Below are 20,852 nucleotides of genomic sequence, written 5' to 3'. Positions count from 1 at the left end.
TATTTTTTTCTTTTCCTTATATGCCAAGTGGGCGTGATTCCAATGTTAATTTTTGTTCAAGAAGAGAACCACATAGAATATCTTTAGTTGATTTTGCAACAACATTGGTGCGAAAACCATGGTAATACTGACAAAAATAGTGGACATGGACCTTCAACTTGCAAATTTGGGAATCAGTTTCTAATGGGGATTAGAGAACAATTCACCGAACAGGTTATTTCATATCCACACCTACATTTTGCTTACTTTATTTCTCAAAAATGGGTTGGATTGGGATTATTAGAGGGTCGCAAACACACAAAAACATGCCTTATCATGGTATCCTCCCGCTCCCGAATCCAAAATCCGGAGGCATGCCAGCCATCACCTTCTTTACAGACGGCCTTGCCAGCAGCGCCTCCCACCATGCCTTGACGTGAGGGTACGCGTCGAGCACGATCGCATGCTCCGTCGCCATGAAGTAGCGCATGAAGGAGAAATGTGTAAGGTCGGCGAAGCTCACGAAGTCCCCGACCAAGTACTTGCTGCTTGAGAGCCTCGCCTCGTACACCTCCAACACCTTCTTCAGCTTCTTGACGCTCTCGTCGACGAGGCCCTGGTTGACATCCCTCCCGACGAACGGGTTGATGATGCAGTTCCACACAATAGGCTGGAGTACGGGCTCGAGCTGGTGGGCATCCACGTCGACCCATACGTCCACCATCGCCGACTCCTCGAGGCTGCCCGCCGCTCCTAGAAGCTCGGGCTTATGTTTGCGGAGAACATGCCTTGCGATGGCGCGGGATTCTAAAGAAAAAATTACGGCAAGAAATCAGCAACCCTTTTTATATAATGTCCACTAAATTGCTAAATAATTCATAGAAAAACATATTCCCTCCGTCGCATAATATAAAAGCGTTTTTATGCAAAGCTCTTATATTATACCCCTTTCGTTCTTAAATACACTCTCTGTCCCAAAATAATTATCTCAACTTTATACTACATCTAGTACAAAATTATACTAAGCTTATGACATTTATTTTGGAACGGAGGGAGTATAAGTTTTTTTAGAAATTTTACTAAACACTACAGCAACAACAACAAAAAAATCGGTTAGTGCAACCTGTAAAATGATTTATATTTAGCAGCGGAGGGAGTAAGACGGAGGAGTAGCTGCTGATAAAAATAAGAACCATGGAGGCTTACGGTAGAGCGTCAGATCGCCGTCCTCCAGCACCGGGATCTCACCGAAGGGCTGCAGAATCGTTGGACGGGAACAGTAGTGTTAGTAGGTGAGCTTGGCCACGCAAACGGCTGCAGAATTGATCATCGCTCTGTTTCTTGCTTCCAACAGAAGTCAAGTACGCATGCATGCACGCACGCACGCAGGGGCAGCAGAATCAGATATGGAGAAGCTTGGCAGAGCACACGTACGTTTCTGGCGAGGTGCTCCGGCCGCCGGTGGTCGCCGCCGTTGCGGCTCATGGGCACGAGCTCGTACTCGGCGCCGGACTCCTCCAGGCAGACAAGGACCCGCGCCATCCATGGCGACACCGCCCAGCCGTACAACTTCATAGGCGCCATCCCTCCTCCTCCTCCTTCTTCTTCTCCCTTTGCGTTTGCAATGTAGTACTCCTATGCGTCCATTTATGTAGTTGATCAATCATCATCATCGAGTACTTAGTACACTGTACATCTGTTCATTTAGTACCCCGTCAGTCCAACCCAATCCCAAACAATATTCTAGGTAGTGGTCGCTGGTCGGTAGTAGGGGTTCCCTGTATATCCAGTCAAACTTGAGTTTTTTAGGCGACGCCGATCGTCACTGCTTGCGTGCGCAGTGCAATTCTTTTGATTCTATGAACCTGCTGTGTTGTGTTGGATTTTTCTCCCAAGCAAAGAAAAAAGTCCCGATAATTACTACACTGTAGTGAAAGTAGTATCCGATCACAAGCCTCGTCACTATAAATTGGGACATATTGCCATCATGATTACATCGTACTTGCCATGATATATTTCAACTAATATTTCCTCTAAGTTTAAACTTGCCATGATGAATTACAAAATTTGCCTTGATATGTCGTAAATTACTTTAAAAGTGCATGATCAATGGCTTAAATTTGCCATGAACCATAAATTAAAATTGCCATGATGCATGCATCAAAATTTGCCATGGTTCATACAAAAAATATTTTCCATGTTAATAATACTAGAATTGTCATGGTCAAAATAATAAAATTGTCATGATCTATGAAATCAATTTGTCATGATAAATTACTAATATTTTCCATGGTTCATACAAAAGATATTTTCCATGTTCAAAATTCAGACTGCAGGTGGGCACGGGGTGTCCACGGTGCCCATGAACAAGCCCACAAAAAACAGTGTTGGTCGACACCCGCCTATCGCGTCAAATTATATGTGGGACTTGCGGGTCTTCCCGTTTAATCCATGTATGCCCACATCTTCTCCCAGCCCAATACGGGATGATGCGGCCGGCCAAAGCGCCGCCGCTTGCTGCGCCTCTACCTCCCCCCTTCGCCTCCGAGTTTGTCTCCCCTTCTCACTGCTCTTATGTTGTCACCCTCGCATGCCGCTGGGGAAGAGCTTCTTCATTGTTGCTACCAGCTCGCCGGGTGTCGATGCAGAGCGCCGCTGGCGCCGCTGCTAGCTCACTGGTCATCGATTGAGAGCGTTGTCGGTGTCGCAGCTTTCCACAGATCCCTGGTTGGCCGCGTGCTTCTTTGGTTGTTGAATGAGCGAGGGGACAGTGCTAGTGCCCTTCCTGAATCCCAAGAGCATATTGACAGTCTCACTTGCATCCCCCTTCAAATTGTATTCTCTTCATCATCAGATCGATCCCCATCACCGACCAATGTTCACTAGGACAATTATTTGATGGCTAGCTCCTGATTGCATCTTGCATGCGTGAGCGTGATCAAATCAATTGTGCCCCTAGCAAGCCGATTTGAGGCGCAAACTGCAAAATCGGCTTCCCTCAAAACCAAAGCACCGAGTTGTGCTAATGACAAGAGTTATAGCGAGTATTCTTTGTCTTCTCGAGGCACAAGAATTATGCGCCTACACTCCGTATGAATCTAGAGGAACCTGCATAATAGTACAGTTGGAAACATTGTCTCGTGGGAATATTTCACTCGTGTTAAAAATAGTTAATTATGTGGTTGTCCCACTAAACCCACATATCCCACATAATAATATGTGGGCTTTGGCGGACAACCCACTTAGTTTATGTGGCATGTATGATGTGGAGGCGGGCCTCCGCTTAACGTCTCACTTGCAGCCCGATTCAAAATACTAGAATTGTCATGGTCAAAATAGTAAAATTGTCATGATCTATGCAATCAATTTGCCATTATAAATTACTAAAATTTGTCACGATCCATGAATTAAATTTGCCGTGGTTAATTACTAAAATTTACCACGGTCAATTAATAAAAATTGCGGTGAAAAGTAGTTGAAATAAAATGGTAGCTTTAAATATAGAAAAAAAATAGATGAAACATGTCATGACAACTTTCTTGTAAACACTGTGACAACTTCAGCATAAACATCATGGTAACTTTTGGCAAGATGGATGAGTATGCACATGAATGAACCATGTTGCCTCCTGCCACATGTATGGACGTTATTATTTAAAATAAAATATTTACCCAACTAAATTCGCCGTCATGGCCAATATCGCACGGGCACAAGTACAAACATGCCAAGTAAATCTATTCGAAGAAGCCATCCACGTGAACATGCCACTAACCAATGGTCACTGCAGCCGAAGTAAAATTTCTTTTGAAGTTAATACTAGGAAACTTTCATTTTTATTTGGGCCTGGATCAGGCGTAGGAATTTTGAGTCGGGCTTAGGAAAAACTATTCTTACTCATAGCCCTTTTTACAACATGTAACTGACACCGCTAAAAAAACATGATTCTAGAAAGAAAGGAAAAACATGTAACTAACGTTTCTAGAAAAAAATGTAACTGACAGTTAATATCGTAATAACTACCCTAAATAAATGAAACAATTAATAATATTTGAAAAAAAGATCCTAGATATAGCTGTAGCCTGTAAATAGTTGTGCTGACCCAGGGTACCCCTCGTCTATAAATAGCCAGCCATCCTACGAGCTTTCTCCAAATAGATAGTATTGTACGGCGCAAACAACCTAACATCTGTCTCCATTCAAATACAAACAACAAAGATCCATGATGCCACCAACATCTCTTGTGGTCGTAGCCACCGTCGTTCTCGTGTTGTCCGGTGCCGATGCGACCGTGGAAACAACCTGCAAGGCAGCGGTTGACAAGGACACTCATGTCAACTATGACTTCTGCGTGTCGGAGTTGAGAAAGCACCATCGGAGCTCCGACGCGGACACATGGGGGCTGGCCAAGGTAGCGGCCAACATGGGTGTCAACAACGCTTATGGCGCCCTCCATGACATCGAGGGCCTAGTAGCGAAGCCAAGCACGGATGCCAATACAAAGGTGGTGCTTGGACAATGTCAGGGATTGTACGACAAGATGAAGTTCGCGTTCGCCGGAGCCTATGATGAAATCAATGGTCGAAATTACGCCGCCGGAAAGGAGGAGGCAGCAAAAGCCGTCTCTCTGGCGCACCAGTGCGATGATGCCTTTATGAAGGTTGCCATCCCGTCGCCTCTCAGGCAACGTAGCATCTACTCCATGCAGATAGCAATAGTCTGCACGGCCATCATCAACCTTATCAAGTGATGAATAGCATCATGGATCCAAATCCTGGGAGAGTTTAGAGGTTCGATCAAACTTGTAGCATGTACTCTGAACCTTTGTAAGATACATGCAAGGAATAAAACATGTTTTTTTTAGTTGTGGGTTTAATTACATGCCTAATAGAGTCCTCAACGCATCTCGATTTAGTTTTGCTCTTTCCATAAAAAGTGCATTAAATTTTGCTATGCCGTTTCAATGTGATATATTTATTTTTCTTGTAACGTAGCCAAAGAATTGTCTTATATGTCACCAAAACAAAGAAGGGTTGAGCGAAGACTGATACAAAAATAATCACTCTCTTGACATAATGGCATTCAAGTGTTTCGCGCTGGCGTGGACCCAATTTCTGGCATTGTTCCTAATCTTAAATGTAGTATATAATTGCATATATAAACGTTACTAAAATGTTTATTTTTGCCGTGTCGTCCTTCTTGATCTTAAATGTATCACATAATTCTGCATATGGACGTAATCAAAGTATATATTTTCCAGTTTTTTTCATGATAAAATCACAACAATTGTCTTCCTTGCCGAAGGATTATTTCCAGACTATTGTTGAGTTTTCCTTTATTAGATTTGGTTATTCTTCACAACAATTTATCTTCCTGCTCGACGGGATGGGGTGGGGTGACAGCCCCCCCCCTCCCCGGTTTCATGCTGGGGCTCTGCCGGCCTTGTTGGCCCGGCGTGCCTGGCGACGGGGGGGGGGGGGGGGGGGGGAGGCTCTGCCCAGCGGGCTGCGTTGGCGATCATCATGGCTTTCTTGCAGCGCCTCCGACGGCGTTGACGGATCTGAAGGCTTCGGTTGGCCGTTTCTCTAGCGTGTGAGCGTGTGGTGGCAGCCCACCTTCCTGTTCGTGAAGCTTGGTGGTCTCCGTGGCAGAGCGATGGTGGGCGCCAGATCTGGCCAGTTTGCCGGCTTCGGCTCGCCGATGATTGCTGGCGGTGAGGTTGGTGGCTCCTGCATGGGGGTGATGTCGTCGTCTCGTAGGAGGTGTGTGAGACAACGGCTTGCGGACCGGTTGTTGGAAATATGCCCTAGAGGCAATAATAAATTAGTTATTATTATATTTCTTAGTTCATGATAATCGTTTATTATCCATGCTATAATTGTATTGATTGGAAACACAATACTTGTGTGGATACATAGACAAAACACTGTCCCTAGTAAGCCTCTAGTTGACTAGCTCGTTAATCAAAGATGGTCAAGGTTTCCTGGCCATAGGCAAGTGTTGTCACTTGATAACGGGATCACATCATTAGGAGAATCATGTGATGGACTAGACCCAAACTAATAGACGTAGCATGTTGATCGTGTCATTTTGTTGCTACTGTTTTCTGCGTGTCAAGTATTTATTCCTATGACCATGAGATCATATAACTCACTGACACCGGAGGAATGCTTTGTGTGTATCAAACGTCGCAACGTAACTGGGTGACTATAAAGATGCTCTACAGGTATCTCCGAAGGTGTTAGTTGAGTTAGTATGGATCAAGACTGGGATTTGTCACTCCGTGTGAACGGAGAGGTATCTCGGGGCCCACTCGGTAATACAACATCACACACAAGCCTTGCAAGCAATGTAACTTAGTGTAAGTTGCGGGATCTTGTATTACGGAACGAGTAAAGAGACTTGCCAGTAAACGAGATTGAAATAGGTATACAGATACTGACGATCGAATCTCGGGCAAGTAACATACCGAAGGACAAAGGGAATGACATACGGGATTATATGAATCCTTGGCACTGAGGTTCAAACGATAAGATCTTCGTAGAATATGTAGGATCCAATATGGGCATCCAGGTCCCGCTATTGGATATTGACCGAGGAGTCTCTCGGGTCATGTCTACATAGTTCTCGAACCCGCAGGGTCTGCACACTTAAGGTTCGACGTTGTTTTATGCGTATTTGAGTTATATGGTTGGTTACCGAATGTTGTTCGGAGTCCCGGATGAGATCACGGACGTCACGAGGGTTTCCGGAATGGTCCGGAAACGAAGATTGATATATAGGATGACCTCATTTGGTTACCGGAAGGTTTTCGTGCATTACCGGAAAAGTTTCGGGCTCATCGGTAGTGTACCGGGAGTGCCGGGAGGGGTGCCGGGGACCATCGGGAGGGGTGTCACGCCCCAAGGGGTCTCATGGGCTATGGGAAGAGATAAACCAGCCCCTAGTGGGCTGGAATAAGTTCCCACTAAGGCCCATAAGGTTTGAGAAGGAAAAAAACAAGGTGGAAAGAGTTTCCAAGTGGGAAGGTGGAATCCTACTCCAAGTAGGATTGGAGTAGGACTCCTCCACCTCCAATTTCGGCCAAACCTTTAGGTTTTGAGGCTGCCTCCTCCCCTCCCTCCCACCTATATATACGGAGGTTTTAGGGCTGATTTGAGACGACTTTCTCACGGCTGCCCGACCACATACCTCCATAGTTTTTCCTCTAGATCGCGTTTCTGCGGAGCTCGGGCGGAGCCCTGCTGAGACGAGATCATCACCAACCTCCGGAGCGCCGTCACGCTGCCGGAGAACTCTTCTACCTCTCCGTCTCTCTTGCTGGATCAAGAAGGCCGAGATCATCGTCGAGCTGTACGTGTGCTGAACGCGGAGGTGCCGTCCGTTCGGTACTAGATCGTGGGACTGATCGCGGGATTGTTCGCGGGGCGGATCGAGGGACGTGAGGACGTTCCACTACATCAACCGCGTTCACTAACGCTTCTGCTGTACGATCTACAAGGGTATGTAGATCACTCATCCCCTCTCGTAGATGGACATCACCATGATAGGTCTTCGTGCGCGTAGGAAATTTTTTGTTTCCCTTGCGACGTTCCCCAACAGTGGCATCATGAGCTAGGTTCATGCGTAGATGTCTTCTCGAGTAGAACACAAAAGGTTTTGTGGGCGGTGATGTGCGTTTTGCTGCCCTCCTTAGTCTTTTCTTGATTCCGCGGTATTGTTGGATTGAAGCGGCTTGGACCGACATTACTCGTACGCTTACGAGAGACTGGTTTCATCGTTACGAGTAACCCCCTTTGCTCAAAGATGACTGGCAAGTGACGGTTTCTCCAACTTTAGTTGAATCGGATTTGACCGAGGAGGTCCTTGGATGAGGTTAAATAGCAATTCATATATCTCCGTTGTGGTGTTTGCGTAAGTAAGATGCGATCCTACTAGATACCCTTGGTCACCACGTAAAACATGCAACAACAAAATTAGAGGACGTCTAACTTGTTTTTGCAGGGTATGATTGTGATGTGATATGGCCAATGATGTGATGTGATATATTGGATGTATGAGATGATCATGTTGTAATAGAAATATCGACTTGCACGTCGATGGTACGGCAACCGGCAGGAGCCATAGGGTTGTCTTTATACTAACATATGTGCTTGCAGATGCGTTTACTATTTTGCTAGGATGTAGCTTTAGTAGTAATAGCATAAGTAGCACGACAACCCCGATGGCAACACGTTGATGGATGATCATGGTGTGGCGATGGTGACAAGAAGATCGTGCCGGTGCTTTGGTGATGGAGATCAAGAAGCACGTGATGATGGCCATATCATGTCACTTATGAATTGCATGTGATGTTAATCCTTTTATGCACCTTATTTTGCTTAGAACGACGGTAGCATTATGAGGTGATCTCTCACTAAAATTTCAAGACGAAATTGTGTTCTCCCCGACTGTGCACCGTTGCGACAGTTCTTCGTTTCGAGACACCACGTGATGATCGGGTGTGATAGACTCAACGTTCACATACAACGGGTGCAAAACAGTTGCACACGCGGAACACTCGGGTTAAGCTTGACGAGCCTAGCATGTGCAGACATGGCCTCGGAACACATGAGACCGAAAGGTCGAGCATGAATCGTATAGTTGATATGATTAGCATAGGGATGCTTACCACTGAAACTATTCTCGACTCACGTGATGATCGGACTTGAGATAGCGGATTTGGATCATGTACCACTCAGATGACTAGAGAGATGTACTTTTTGAGTGGGAGTTCTTAAGTAATATGATTAATTGAACTAATTGTCATGAACATAGTCTAATGGTCTTTGCGAATTACGATGTAGCTTGCGCTATAGCTCTACTGTTTTTATATGTTCCTAGAGAAAATTTAGTTGAAAATTGATAGTAGCAACCTTTGCAGACTGAGTTTGTAAAACCGAGGATTGTCCTCGTTGCTACGCAGAAGGCTTATGTCCTTAATGCACCACTCGGTGTGCTGCACCTCGAGCGTCGTCTGTGGATGCTATGAACATCCGACATACACGTTACTGATGACTACACGATAGTTCAGTGCAAGATACTTGATGGCTTAGAAGCAAGGCGCCCAAAACGTTGTAAAACGTCACGGAACATAAGTGATGTTCCGAAGAGATGAAATTGTGATTTCATGCTTGTGCCCTTGTTAAGAGGTACGAGACCTCCAAACAAGATTCTTTGTCCACAAAGTAAAGGAGAAAAGCTCAATCGTTGAGCGTGTGCTCAGATTGTCTGAGTACGACAATCGCTTGAATCAAGTGGGAGTTAATCTTCCAGATGAGAAAGTGATGGTTCTCCAAAGTCACTGCCACCAAGCTATGAGAGCTTCGTGATGAACTATAACATATCAAGGATAGATACTATGATCTTTTGAGTGATTCGCAATGTTTGACACTGCGAAAGTAGAAATCAAGAAGGAGCATCAATAGTTGATGGTTAGTAAAACCACTAAGTTTCAAGAAAGGCAAGGGCTAGAAGGGATACTTCGTGAAACGGCAAAACAGTTGCTGCACTAATGAAGAGACCCAAGATTAAACCCAAACCCGAGACTAAGTGCTTCTGTAATAAGGGGAACAGTCACTGAGGCGGAGCAACTCTAGATACTTGGTAGATAAGAAGGCTGGCAAAAGTCGAGAGAAGTATATTTGATATACATAATGTTGATGTGTACTTTACTAGTACTCCTAGTAGCACGAGGGTATTGGATACTGGTTCGGTTGCTAAGTGATTAGTAACGCGAAATGAAAGCTACGGCATAAACGGAGACTAGCTAAAGGCGAGGTGATGATACGTGTTGGAAGTGTTTCCAAGGTTGATATGATCAAACGTCACACGCCCCCTTTACCATCGGGATTGGTGTTGAACCTAAATAATTGTTATTTGGTGCTTGCGTTAAGCATGAACATGATTGGATCGTGTTTATTGCAATACGATTATTCATTCAAAAGGAATAATGGTTACTCTATTTGCTTGAATAATCACCTTCAATGGTTTATTGAATCTCGATTGTAGTGTTACACATTGGTGCCAAAAGATACGAGTTAAATGATGATAGTACCACTTACTTGTGGCACTGCCGCTTGAGTCATGTTAGTATAAATTGCATGAAGAGGCTCCATGCTGATGGATCTTTACTCACCTGATTTCGAATCACTAGTGACATGCAAATCATACCACATGAGCAAGGCCTTGTTTTCATTGAGATGAAACAAGATAGTAACTTGTTGGAAGTGATACATTTTGATGTATGCAGTCCAGTGAGTGTTGAGGCACGCAGTGGATATCATTATGTTCTTACTTCACTGACGACTTGAGTAGATACAGGAGTATTTACTTAATGAATCACAAGTCTGAAATATTGAAAAGTTCAAATTTTGTTTCAGAGTGAAGTTCATCGTAACAAGAGGATGAACTGTCTACGATATGATCATAGAAATGAATATCTGAGTTACGAATTTTTGGTACACAGTTAAGACAATGTGGAAATTGTTTCACAGTTCATGCCACCTGGAACATCATGGTGTGATGATGTGTCTGAACGTCATAGCCACGCACTATTTAGTATGGTGCATGCTGGGATGTCTCTTATCGAATTACCACTATCGTTTATGGGTTATGCATTAGAGACAACCACATTCACTTTAAATGGGGCACCGCGTATTTCCGTTGAGATGACACAGTATAGACTGAGGTTAGAGAAATCTAAACTGTCGTTTCTTGAAAGTTTGGGGCTTCGAAACTTATGTGAAAAAGTTTCAGTCTGATAAGCTCGAACCCAAAGCGGATAAATGCATCTTCACAGGATATCCAAAACAGTTGGGTACATCTCCTATCTCAGATCCGAAAGCAAAGTGTTTGTTTCTAGAAACGGATCCTTTCTCGAGAAAAGGTTTCTCTCGAAAGAATTGAGTGGGAGGGTAGTAGAACTTGATGAGGTTATTGAACCATCACTTCAACCAGTGTGTAGCAGGGCGTAGGAAGTTGTTCCTGTGGCGCCTACACCAATTGAAGTGGAAGCTGATGATGGTGATCATTAAGCTTCGAATCAAGTTACTACAAACCTTGTAGGTCGACAAGGTCGCGTACTGCTGCAGAGTAGTACGGTAACCCTGTCTTGGAGGTCATGTTGTTGAGCAACAGTGAACCTACGAGTTATGGAGAAAGCGATGGTGGGCCCAGATTCCGACAAATGGCTGGAAGCCATAAAATCCGAGAGAGGATCCATGTGTGAAAACAAAGTGTAGACTTTGGTAGAACTACTTGATGGTCATGGGACTATTGGGTAAAATGGATCTTTAAAAGAAGACAGACGATGATGGTGATAAGTCACTATTAAGAAAAGCTCGACTTGTCGCAAAGATGTTTTCGACGAGATCAAACAGTTGACTATGATGAGTCTTTCTCACTCGTAGCGATGCTAAAGGTCTGTTAGAATTATGTTAGTAGTTGCTGCATTATTTATGAAATATTGCACGTAGGATGTCAAAACATTGTTTCCTCGACGGTTTCCTTGAGCAAACATTGTATGTGATACAACCAGAAGGTTTTGTCGATCCTAAAGATACTAGCAAGTATGCAAGCTCCAGTGATCCTTCAATGGACTGGTGCAAGCATCTCGGAGTTGGAATAAGCACTTTGATGAGATGATCAAAGATTTTGGGTGTGTACAAGGTTTATGAGAAACTTGTATTTCCAAAGAAGTGAGTGGGAGCACTATAGAGTTTCTGATAGGTATATGTGGTTGACATATTGTGGATCAGAAGTAATGTAGAATTTCTGTAAAGCATACAAGGTTGTTTGAAAGAAGTTTTCAAAGGAGTACCTGGATTATGCTACTTGAAGGTTGAGCATCAAAGATCTATGGAGATAGATCGAAAGCGCTTAATAGAAGTTTCAACAAGATACATGCCTTGACAAGTTTTTGAAAGAGTTCAAAATAGACCAGCAAAGAAGGAGTTCTTGGTTGCGTTGTGAGGTGTGAATTTGAGTAAGACTCAAAACCCGACCACGGCAGAATAAAGAGAATAGATGAAGGTCGTCTTCTATGCCTTAGCCGTAGAATCTAAAGTATGCCATGCTGTGTACCGCACCTGAAGTGTGCCTTGACTCAAAGTATGTTGAGAGGTACAGAGAGTGATCCATGTTTGAATCACTAGCAGCGGTCAAAATTTATCCTTAGTAACAAATGGACTAAGGAATTTTTCTCGATTATGGAGGTGGTTAAAGAGTTCGTCGTAAAGGGTAACGTCGATGCAAGCTTTGACACTAATCTGAATAACTATGAGTAGTGAAACGGATTCATATAGTAGAGTGGATATTTGGAGCATTTCCGAATAGCACGTAGTAGCAGCATCTATAAGATGACATAAAGATTTGTAAAGAACGCACGGATCTGAAAGTTTCAGAACCGTTGACTAAAACCTCTCTCACAAGCAAGACATGATCAGACCCCATAACTATATGGGTGTTGGATTCGTTGGAATCACATGGTGATGTGAACTAGATTATTGACTCTAGTGCAAGTGGGAGACTGTTGGAAATATGCCCTAGAGGCAATAATAAATTAGTTATTATTATGTTTCTTAGTTCATGATAATCGTTTATTATCCATGCTATAATTGTATTGATTGGAAACACAATACTTGTGTGGATACATAGACAAAACACTGTCCCTAGTAAGCCTCTAGTTGACTAGCTCGTTAATCAAAGATGGTCAAGGTTTCCTGGCCATAGGCAAGTGTTGTCACTTGATAACGGGATCACATCATTAGGAGAATCATGTGATGGACTAGACCCAAACTAATAGACGTAGCATGTTGATCGTGTCATTTTGTTGCTACTGTTTTCTGCGTGTCAAGTATTTATTCCTATGACCATGAGATCATATAACTCACTGACACCGGAGGAATGCTTTGTGTGTATCAAACGTCGCAACGTAACTGGGTGACTATAAAGATGCTCTACAGGTATCTCCGAAGGTGTTAGTTGAGTTAGTATGGATCAAGACTGGGATTTGTCACTCCGTGTGAACGGAGAGGTATCTCGGGGCCCACTCGGTAATACAACATCACACACAAGCCTTGCAAGCAATGTAACTTAGTGTAAGTTGCGGGATCTTGTATTACGGAACGAGTAAAGAGACTTGCCAGTAAACGAGATTGAAATAGGTATACAGATACTGACGATCGAATCTCGGGCAAGTAACATACCGAAGGACAAAGGGAATGACATACGGGATTATATGAATCCTTGGCACTGAGGTTCAAACGATAAGATCTTCGTAGAATATGTAGGATCCAATATGGGCATCCAGGTCCCGCTATTGGATATTGACCGAGGAGTCTCTCGGGTCATGTCTACATAGTTCTCGAACCCGCAGGGTCTGCACACTTAAGGTTCGACGTTGTTTTATGCGTATTTGAGTTATATGGTTGGTTACCGAATGTTGTTCGGAGTCCCGGATGAGATCACGGACGTCACGAGGGTTTCCGGAATGGTCCGGAAACGAAGATTGATATATAGGATGACCTCATTTGGTTACCGGAAGGTTTTCGTGCATTACCGGAAAAGTTTCGGGCTCATCGGTAGTGTACCGGGAGTGCCGGGAGGGGTGCCGGGGACCATCGGGAGGGGTGTCACGCCCCAAGGGGTCTCATGGGCTATGGGAAGAGATAAACCAGCCCCTAGTGGGCTGGAATAAGTTCCCACTAAGGCCCATAAGGTTTGAGAAGGAAAAAAACAAGGTGGAAAGAGTTTCCAAGTGGGAAGGTGGAATCCTACTCCAAGTAGGATTGGAGTAGGACTCCTCCACCTCCAATTTCGGCCAAACCTTTAGGTTTTGAGGCTGCCTCCTCCCCTCCCTCCCACCTATATATACGGAGGTTTTAGGGCTGATTTGAGACGACTTTCTCACGGCTGCCCGACCACATACCTCCATAGTTTTTCCTCTAGATCGCGTTTCTGCGGAGCTCGGGCGGAGCCCTGCTGAGACGAGATCATCACCAACCTCCGGAGCGCCGTCACGCTGCCGGAGAACTCTTCTACCTCTCCGTCTCTCTTGCTGGATCAAGAAGGCCGAGATCATCGTCGAGCTGTACGTGTGCTGAACGCGGAGGTGCCGTCCGTTCGGTACTAGATCGTGGGACTGATCGCGGGATTGTTCGCGGGGCGGATCGAGGGACGTGAGGACGTTCCACTACATCAACCGCGTTCACTAACGCTTCTGCTGTACGATCTACAAGGGTATGTAGATCACTCATCCCCTCTCGTAGATGGACATCACCATGATAGGTCTTCGTGCGCGTAGGAAATTTTTTGTTTCCCTTGCGACGTTCCCCAACAGGTGCTACACCGCCGGTTGCGTAGGGGTGCTTGGCGAGGTGGCTCCGGGCGAAAGCCTAGACGTCGTTTTTCCTCCTTGGGGTCGTTATGGAGCCTCTCCTCGCCCAGCACCTTCGGACCATAGCCATCGGGCGAAAGCCTAAGACTACGAAGTGAGTCGGATGACGGCATCGTTCTCCCACGTTGCTACACCCTTCGGGGCGTTGCCTTGTGGGTCATGGGTCTCCTTCGTGCTTTCCCGGAGTTGTACGCGCACAACATCATGGTTGGCATGTGCCTGACTAGCGTTGTGGATGGTTGGCGTGACTTCTTGCGTGGTAACGATGGTGGCTTTGAGCGGAGTTGGTCTGCTGCTGAGTTTTGGTAGTCGATCTCATCCAACGTGTTCGAGGGGTTGTCGTGCCTCACCCCGTCTTTATGGAGTCGAAGCTGCTGAGGGGGGGGGGGTCCTTGCGACAACGATGACGCGAGGCGGATGGTCGGTTCTGGCGCTGGCTCGGCCTAGGCTCGGTGGTTTTCTCCCGCAAAGCTCGTTGATAGAGTCGGAGCTGCATGGTAGTTTGCGTGTGTGGTTGACTGTTTGGCATCGGCCGGCGCAAGCTCGGCGTTTGCTTGTGGGGAGGGCTACATCAATGGTCGTCGAAGTCGCCCTTATGTAGGTGTGATGGCGACGACACCGGGTTGCAACATCGGTTGTGTTCTTTCCTCGACGACGTATGTGCGTTTTTATGTGGGTTACCAAGTGGTCCTGTGTATCAGGTGGACCAGGTTGGACAGATGTAGAAATAATTGTACTACTAGCTTGTAAATAATTGTGCATTAAATTTCCCACGAGAATGATAGACGTTTTTTCGTCCACATAGACAAGCACAGCTGCAACGGGTTGTCAGCCACACACATGCCGTCGTTCGTGTCGTGTCCAAATCGCGGCAGCTGACTGGTCACGTGTTGATCTACCCCGGGAAAAAACAAACACCTCTTGATTTAACATAAATCTTTGAAGCTTGCTTGCTTCTTAACAGACACTGAGGGCTCTGTTTAGTTAAAAAATTCTAGGACTTTTTTTAGTTTTAACAAAAAAAGTTCTTAGTCCGTGTCTGTTTGGTTTCAGAGACTAAACATGGAATAGAGGTTATTAAATAATATGTTAAAAGACCATGTTAACATTAATAATATACTAGAGGTTATTAAATGAAATGCTAAAAGTCGAGGCATTGTTGAAAAAAGTCCTAAAAAGATTCTTTCTCAGGATCTTCTTTCTTTAGTCTTAAATGCTCACTTTTATTCCCTAAAAGTCACTCATATGATTAGTTTAAATGGAATTAAAAGAGATTTTTTTTAATTTCTATACTAAGAAATCCCTATAAACAAACACCCTCTGAATCGAGAGCTGTCTGCAATTGCAATTGTACTATCCGCAATGCGTGTCGATGCTCTCTCGCTAAGTAGGTACGTACTTAGGATCATGCAAATTGTTCTAGTACATGACTAAGCTCATGGCATGGACGATGGAACATTCCAACCATCAGTAGTACAACAAATTATTCAGACAAGATGAGCAAGAAGATGAGAGGATCCCCTCACAATTATTAAGAGGCCTGCTAGAGATGCTCTAAACTTGTCAGAAATATCAACCAAACTAGGCACTCTTTTTGTGGTGGACGTGAAAAACTAGAAGTAAAAATAAGAATAATAATCAAAATGCCCGATGTGGACATCTGGTGTGCGATTGTGCATACCATGCTACCAAGGTTGCAGTTGTACAAGTACACCAAATTATTCAAACAAGATCAGCAAGGAGATGAGAGGATCTCCTCACAAGTATTCTAGACGTTGGAATTTGGAGTCAACTTTGCTTAATTGACCTGTGTGCATGCAGATCGGATCAGCATGGTGAATCAACGCAGGTTGGCTTGGAATCATCATCCTTTTATGCAGATGATTGTGTGGTGTCCTCATAGCTAGCAAAATCCCCTGCTCATTCGTTGAGAGTACGTGCCTCACTGCCTCTGCCACCTTGTCTTGGAAAATACAGTATATTGCTCCTTGCATGACTGAACCTTTTATACGAGAATTTCCTTAGGATTTCTGTGGAATTCAACTATTTCGCACGATTATTTTTCCCTGTTATTTTGAACATCTAAAATTAGCTATTTTTTGGTAAATAAATCATTTAATATCAAGATCATCGATGGACCAGGTTGGGCAGATGCAGGGATAATTGTACCACTAGCTTGTCCGAAATAATTGTGCATTCATTTTCCCCCGAGAATAGCGAACATTTTTCCCCAATAATTATACTGCCTGCTGTGGATCGTGTTGTGTCCTGTTGATCTACCCCGCAAGAGAAACACCTCTTGATCTGACATGAATCGATGAAGCTTGCTTCTTAACAGCCAGTGAATTGAGAGCTGTACGTCTACAATAGCAAGCGTACTGTCTGCAATGCAATGCAATGCGTGTCGATGTTCTCTTGTCTGGCTAAGTAGGTACGTACGTAGGATCATCAAAATTGTTCTGGTACATGACTCATGCTCATAGCATGGACAAAGACGATGGAACATTCCAACCATCGGTACTAGAGCAAATTATTCAGACGAGATGAGATGAGCAAGGAGATGATCATCTTGTCTGAATAATTATTCTCAAGATCGGTAGTTGGTGGAGTCGAGTTGCTTAACTTGGTACGTGTGCATGCATGCAGATTCAGATCAGCATGGAGACTCGCTGCAGGTTGGCTTGGATCATCACCTTTTTTTACAAATGATTTTCGTGCAATCTCCCGCTATTCGTTGATCTAGATTCATCAAAGCCAAACTTTGATAGACAACAATATTAACATACAATAACAAATACTATTAATATTATTATTAGATTCATCATGTAATGTACTTTCACATAATATGAATTTGCTATATTAAACTTTATTATATTCTTTTTTATAGACCTGATTAAACTTTATCAAGTTTGATTTCAGTCAACTCTAATATGCGCAGCAAATAAAAACGAAGGGCGTATTATTCCTTCCATGACTCAACCTTGAACACGGGCAGCTCGTCACGACCTCTGTCAGAACTGAACGCCAATTTTTTTTTTTTGTCTCCTACAAAGAGTCTTTTTGCCGAATTATGAGTATATATCAAGTTCATCAATGGACCGGATTGAGTAGGTGAAGAAATAACTGTACTGTACGTGGCTTGTCGATCAACAGATCGACGAATTAAGCTTTGCTTCTGAATCATAAGCTAGCTGGGTTACTGTAATCAAGATGATTTGTCAGCTCATGGCATGGCAGATGGAACATTCCATCACTCCAAAAGCACCTATGGGCTATGACATGGCTGCCGCGTCACCAAGAAGAAGAAGAAGAAGAAGAATGAAGCAGCTTCCAAAGAGGACGTACGTGCTCAGCTGCCTACCAAAGTCCACACAAAGTCACAAACTTACTCATCTCTCCAGTGACAAAAGCAAATTTGATTTGATCACTAAACTGGACCGACCACGTACGACCAGTGCTGTGCTACAAGACATGCATGCAATCGAGCTCCACCGCGGCCATGGCGCCACATAATCACTGCACCTGAGGCCGAGCTCCGGACACCAAGCTCCCATGGCTTCCTTGCATCGGCTGTACAAGAGCAGGCGCAATGCCGCGAGCGCCTCCTTCCTGCTGCTCGCGCTCGTGCTCTGCCTCTCCCTACGCACGCGGCACGGCGGGGCCTTCTTCTTCCGCTCGGACGCCGGCGCGCGGGAGCGGGGGAGCTGCGAGGCGGAGCTGCGTGCACTGGACGGCCACGCCGCGCGCTGCAGCTACCTCCGCTCGTCGTCCCACCCGCCGTGCGCGCCGACGGGGTATATCGACTACCTCACGCTATTCTACTGCACGCGCTGGTCGCCGTGGCTGGGCGGCGCGGCGATCGCGCTCTGGCTGCTCCTCCTCTTCTACCTCCTCGGCGACACCGCGTCGGAGTACTTCTGCGCCTCATTGGAGGGCCTCTCGGCCGCGCTCCGCCTGCCGCCCGCCGTGGCCGGGGTCACGCTGCTCTCGCTCGGCAACGGCGCGCCCGACGTGCTCTCCAGCGTCGTCGCGTTCGCGTCCGACGGCGGGGAGGCCGGGGACGTGGGGCTCAGCGGCGCGCTCGGTGGCGCCCTGTTCGTGTCCACCGTTGTCGCCGGCGTGGTCGCCATCGTCGCGGCTCGCCGGGGAGGCGCCGTCATTGAGCGGCGCGGGTTCGTGCGCGACGTGTGCTTTCTTCTCGTCGCGCTATGCTACCTCCTCGCCGTGCTGGTCGCCGGCACGGTCACCGTCTGGGCCGCCGCCTGCTTCCTCTCCCTCTACGCCGCATACGTCCTCCTCGTCTCGACATCGCACTGCTGTTCCATTGCCGCCGACGATACCGACAGCACGAGCACAAGTACAAAGCTTTCCGATGACCTCGCCGCCCCGCTCCTCCTCCCCGTCGCCGTCTCCTCGAACTCGAAGCAGCCACCGAACACCTTCGCCCGCGGCCTCCTTTTGGCAGCGTTCCACGCGCCGCTCTACGTCCCGCGCCGCCTCACCATCCCAGACATCGCCGGGCACCGCTGGTCCAGGCCGTGTGCCATCGCATCGGCGCTCTTCTCCCCTCTCCTTCTTGCCGCCGTCACCTCCCCGACTAGACCAACAACGGTGCTCCTCGCCGGCGCCCTCACCGGCACGCTGCTCGCGATCGCCGCGGCCGCGACCACGGACGCAGCGGCACCCCCACACGGCCGGTACGCCCGCCTCCCGTGGCTCACCGGCGGGTTCCTCATGTCCATCCTCTGGTCCTACCTCCTGGCCCGGGAGCTCGTGGCCCTCCTCGTGTCTACCGGCGTCATCATCGGCGTCCCAGCGAGCGTGCTCGGCGTCACGGTGCTCGCGTGGGGTAACTCCCTCGGCGACATGGTCGCGGACGTCGCAATGGCGACGCAAGGCGGCGCGGCAGGCGCCCAGACGGCCGTGGCGGGGTGCTACGCCGGGCCGGCGTTCAACACGGTGGTGGGGCTGGGGCTCTCGATGGCACTGGCGGCGGGGGCGCGCTACCCGGAGCCGTACAAGATCCCCGTGGACGCGTCGACGTACGTGACGGTGGCGTTCCTGGTGGCCGGGCTGGCGTGGGCGCTGGTGGCGCTGCCGGCGAGGGGGATGAGGCTGGACGCCACGCTCGGTGCCGGGCTGGTCGCCGTGTACCTCTGCTTCATCGCCGTCCGGGTCGCCGATGCCGTCGGTGTCCTCAGCCTAGATTCTCTCCTGCCAAGGCGGTGATTGAGGACTGTAGGATTTGATTTGATTTGATTTGATGGTGCAGCGGCCGGCAAGATCGAACAGGATCAAGAGGACGAACAAGACACGATCAAATTGAACAGGTTGGTGCGGAAGTGATGGATGCTTGTCTGGAGCATCGGCTTTTGGTCTCACACACTCTGTCTCACGATCACTTCATCACTTGTACATGCATGCATGGATATGTAAAGCCAGGAAACAAAGTTATTCTATGTGTTGTAAATTGTGATTTACGAAAAGTGGATCAATGTTAGCAGCCGGTTCTAATGGGTAACAATATTATGAAGAAAGGTGAGCATTTTTTGCGAACGTAAAAATAATAAAAATCAAGCTTATGTTCTTTTTTTAGACGCAAATAAATTTTGTAAACCTTCAACAATTTTCAAATATAGAACATTGTTATTTTAACCAAAAGTGGACATTTTTTTTCAAATGTCCAGTATTTTTTTGAATTGTGACTTTTTTTTTTGAAATTATGAACCACTTTTAATTTCTCTTTCTTGAAAACACAAATAAATTTTGAACGACGCCGGCATGACACTGTCGTCTCTTTCCTAACCTTGTCGATAACACCCGGAAAGCCTTCGTGTACGTGCCCCTAAAAATGTCCAAGAGCCACACACATTGTTGTTCAATTCTTAAATGGAAAAACTTTGTTTTTGCCACTGTAGCTTTTGCCAACTTCGCTTATACCACTCTAGAATTTCATCACTCGCTTTTGTCACTCTTAGCTTTCAATAATACATCATAAATGCCATTTTGTTACACATCCGTTAGTTGATCGTTTATTCTAGCTAGTTGACCATAAAAAGAGCTTTCAGTATTTGTAAAAATAACATAAGTTGCCCCTACTGATTTGTGGGGCCACTTTGTAAGTGACACAAACAGAAAATATACACACACCACACCACACATGGATCCAACCACACCACAAAAACATGACCTAACCAGCCAGCGTTATTTACCCAAAACCACCACACTTGGGGTTAGAGTAATAGGTTAGTATCAGATTTAAGCCAGGTCAGAAAAAACCACCAGTCGTGAGCCTAATACGTAGCGCGGAGCACTGATGTTGCGTTTTGGCCACGAAAACAACGGAACCGATAGGTGGGGCCCGCCTGTCGGGCCGATATGGCATCTCTACATGGATAAATTTGCCGAGGTGGCTGAAGGCCCCGCCTGTCAGCCTCTC

At 46.2% G+C, this 20,852-nt stretch overlaps 3 protein-coding genes across 3 annotated transcripts; 2 read left to right on the top strand and 1 right to left on the bottom strand.

Moving 5' to 3' along the window:
• Positions 1-201: 201 nt before the first annotated feature.
• On the bottom strand, positions 202-1,622 carry LOC123395955 (glutathione S-transferase 4-like). Its single transcript, XM_045090979.1, has 3 exons — positions 1,414-1,622; positions 1,186-1,234; positions 202-786 (listed from the first exon to the last, which is right to left on the bottom strand). Exons 1-3 carry the CDS (start codon positions 1,561-1,563, stop codon positions 314-316), a joined length of 672 nt encoding a protein of 223 aa, XP_044946914.1. The 5' UTR covers positions 1,564-1,622; the 3' UTR covers positions 202-313.
• Positions 1,623-4,143: 2,521 nt separating this feature from the next.
• Positions 4,144-4,841, top strand: LOC123398107 (pectinesterase inhibitor 8-like). Its single transcript, XM_045092606.1, has one exon. It carries the CDS (start codon positions 4,199-4,201, stop codon positions 4,724-4,726), a length of 528 nt encoding a protein of 175 aa, XP_044948541.1. The 5' UTR covers positions 4,144-4,198; the 3' UTR covers positions 4,727-4,841.
• Positions 4,842-17,588: 12,747 nt separating this feature from the next.
• LOC123395938 (cation/calcium exchanger 1-like) lies at positions 17,589-19,883 on the top strand. Its single transcript, XM_045090962.1, has one exon. The coding sequence runs from the start codon at positions 17,966-17,968 to the stop codon at positions 19,640-19,642; it is 1,677 nt and encodes a 558-aa protein (XP_044946897.1). The 5' UTR covers positions 17,589-17,965; the 3' UTR covers positions 19,643-19,883.
• The last annotated feature ends 969 nt before the right edge of the window (positions 19,884-20,852 follow it).

Source organism: Hordeum vulgare, chromosome 5H (genome assembly GCF_904849725.1).
Source record: "Hordeum vulgare subsp. vulgare chromosome 5H, MorexV3_pseudomolecules_assembly, whole genome shotgun sequence".
Taxonomy (NCBI): domain Eukaryota; kingdom Viridiplantae; phylum Streptophyta; class Magnoliopsida; order Poales; family Poaceae; genus Hordeum; species Hordeum vulgare.
This window is presented reverse-complemented; position numbering and strand designations above follow the sequence as displayed.

Bases quoted from the DNA above. Each gene is read 5' to 3' on its own strand.
- LOC123395955 (XM_045090979.1), bottom strand. From the start codon at position 1,563: ATGGCGCCTATGAAGTTGTACGGCTGGGCGGTGTCGCCATGGATGGCG. The intron at 1,235-1,413 runs GTACGTGTGCTC...ACGATTCTGCAG, and splicing joins CGGAGCACCTCGCCAGAAAC to CCCTTCGGTGAGATCCCGGT. The intron at 787-1,185 runs GTAAGCCTCCAT...TTTTTTCTTTAG, and splicing joins CGGCGATCTGACGCTCTACC to AATCCCGCGCCATCGCAAGG.
- LOC123398107 (XM_045092606.1), top strand. From the start codon at position 4,199: ATGATGCCACCAACATCTCTTGTGGTCGTAGCCACCGTCGTTCTCGTG.
- LOC123395938 (XM_045090962.1), top strand. From the start codon at position 17,966: ATGGCTTCCTTGCATCGGCTGTACAAGAGCAGGCGCAATGCCGCGAGC.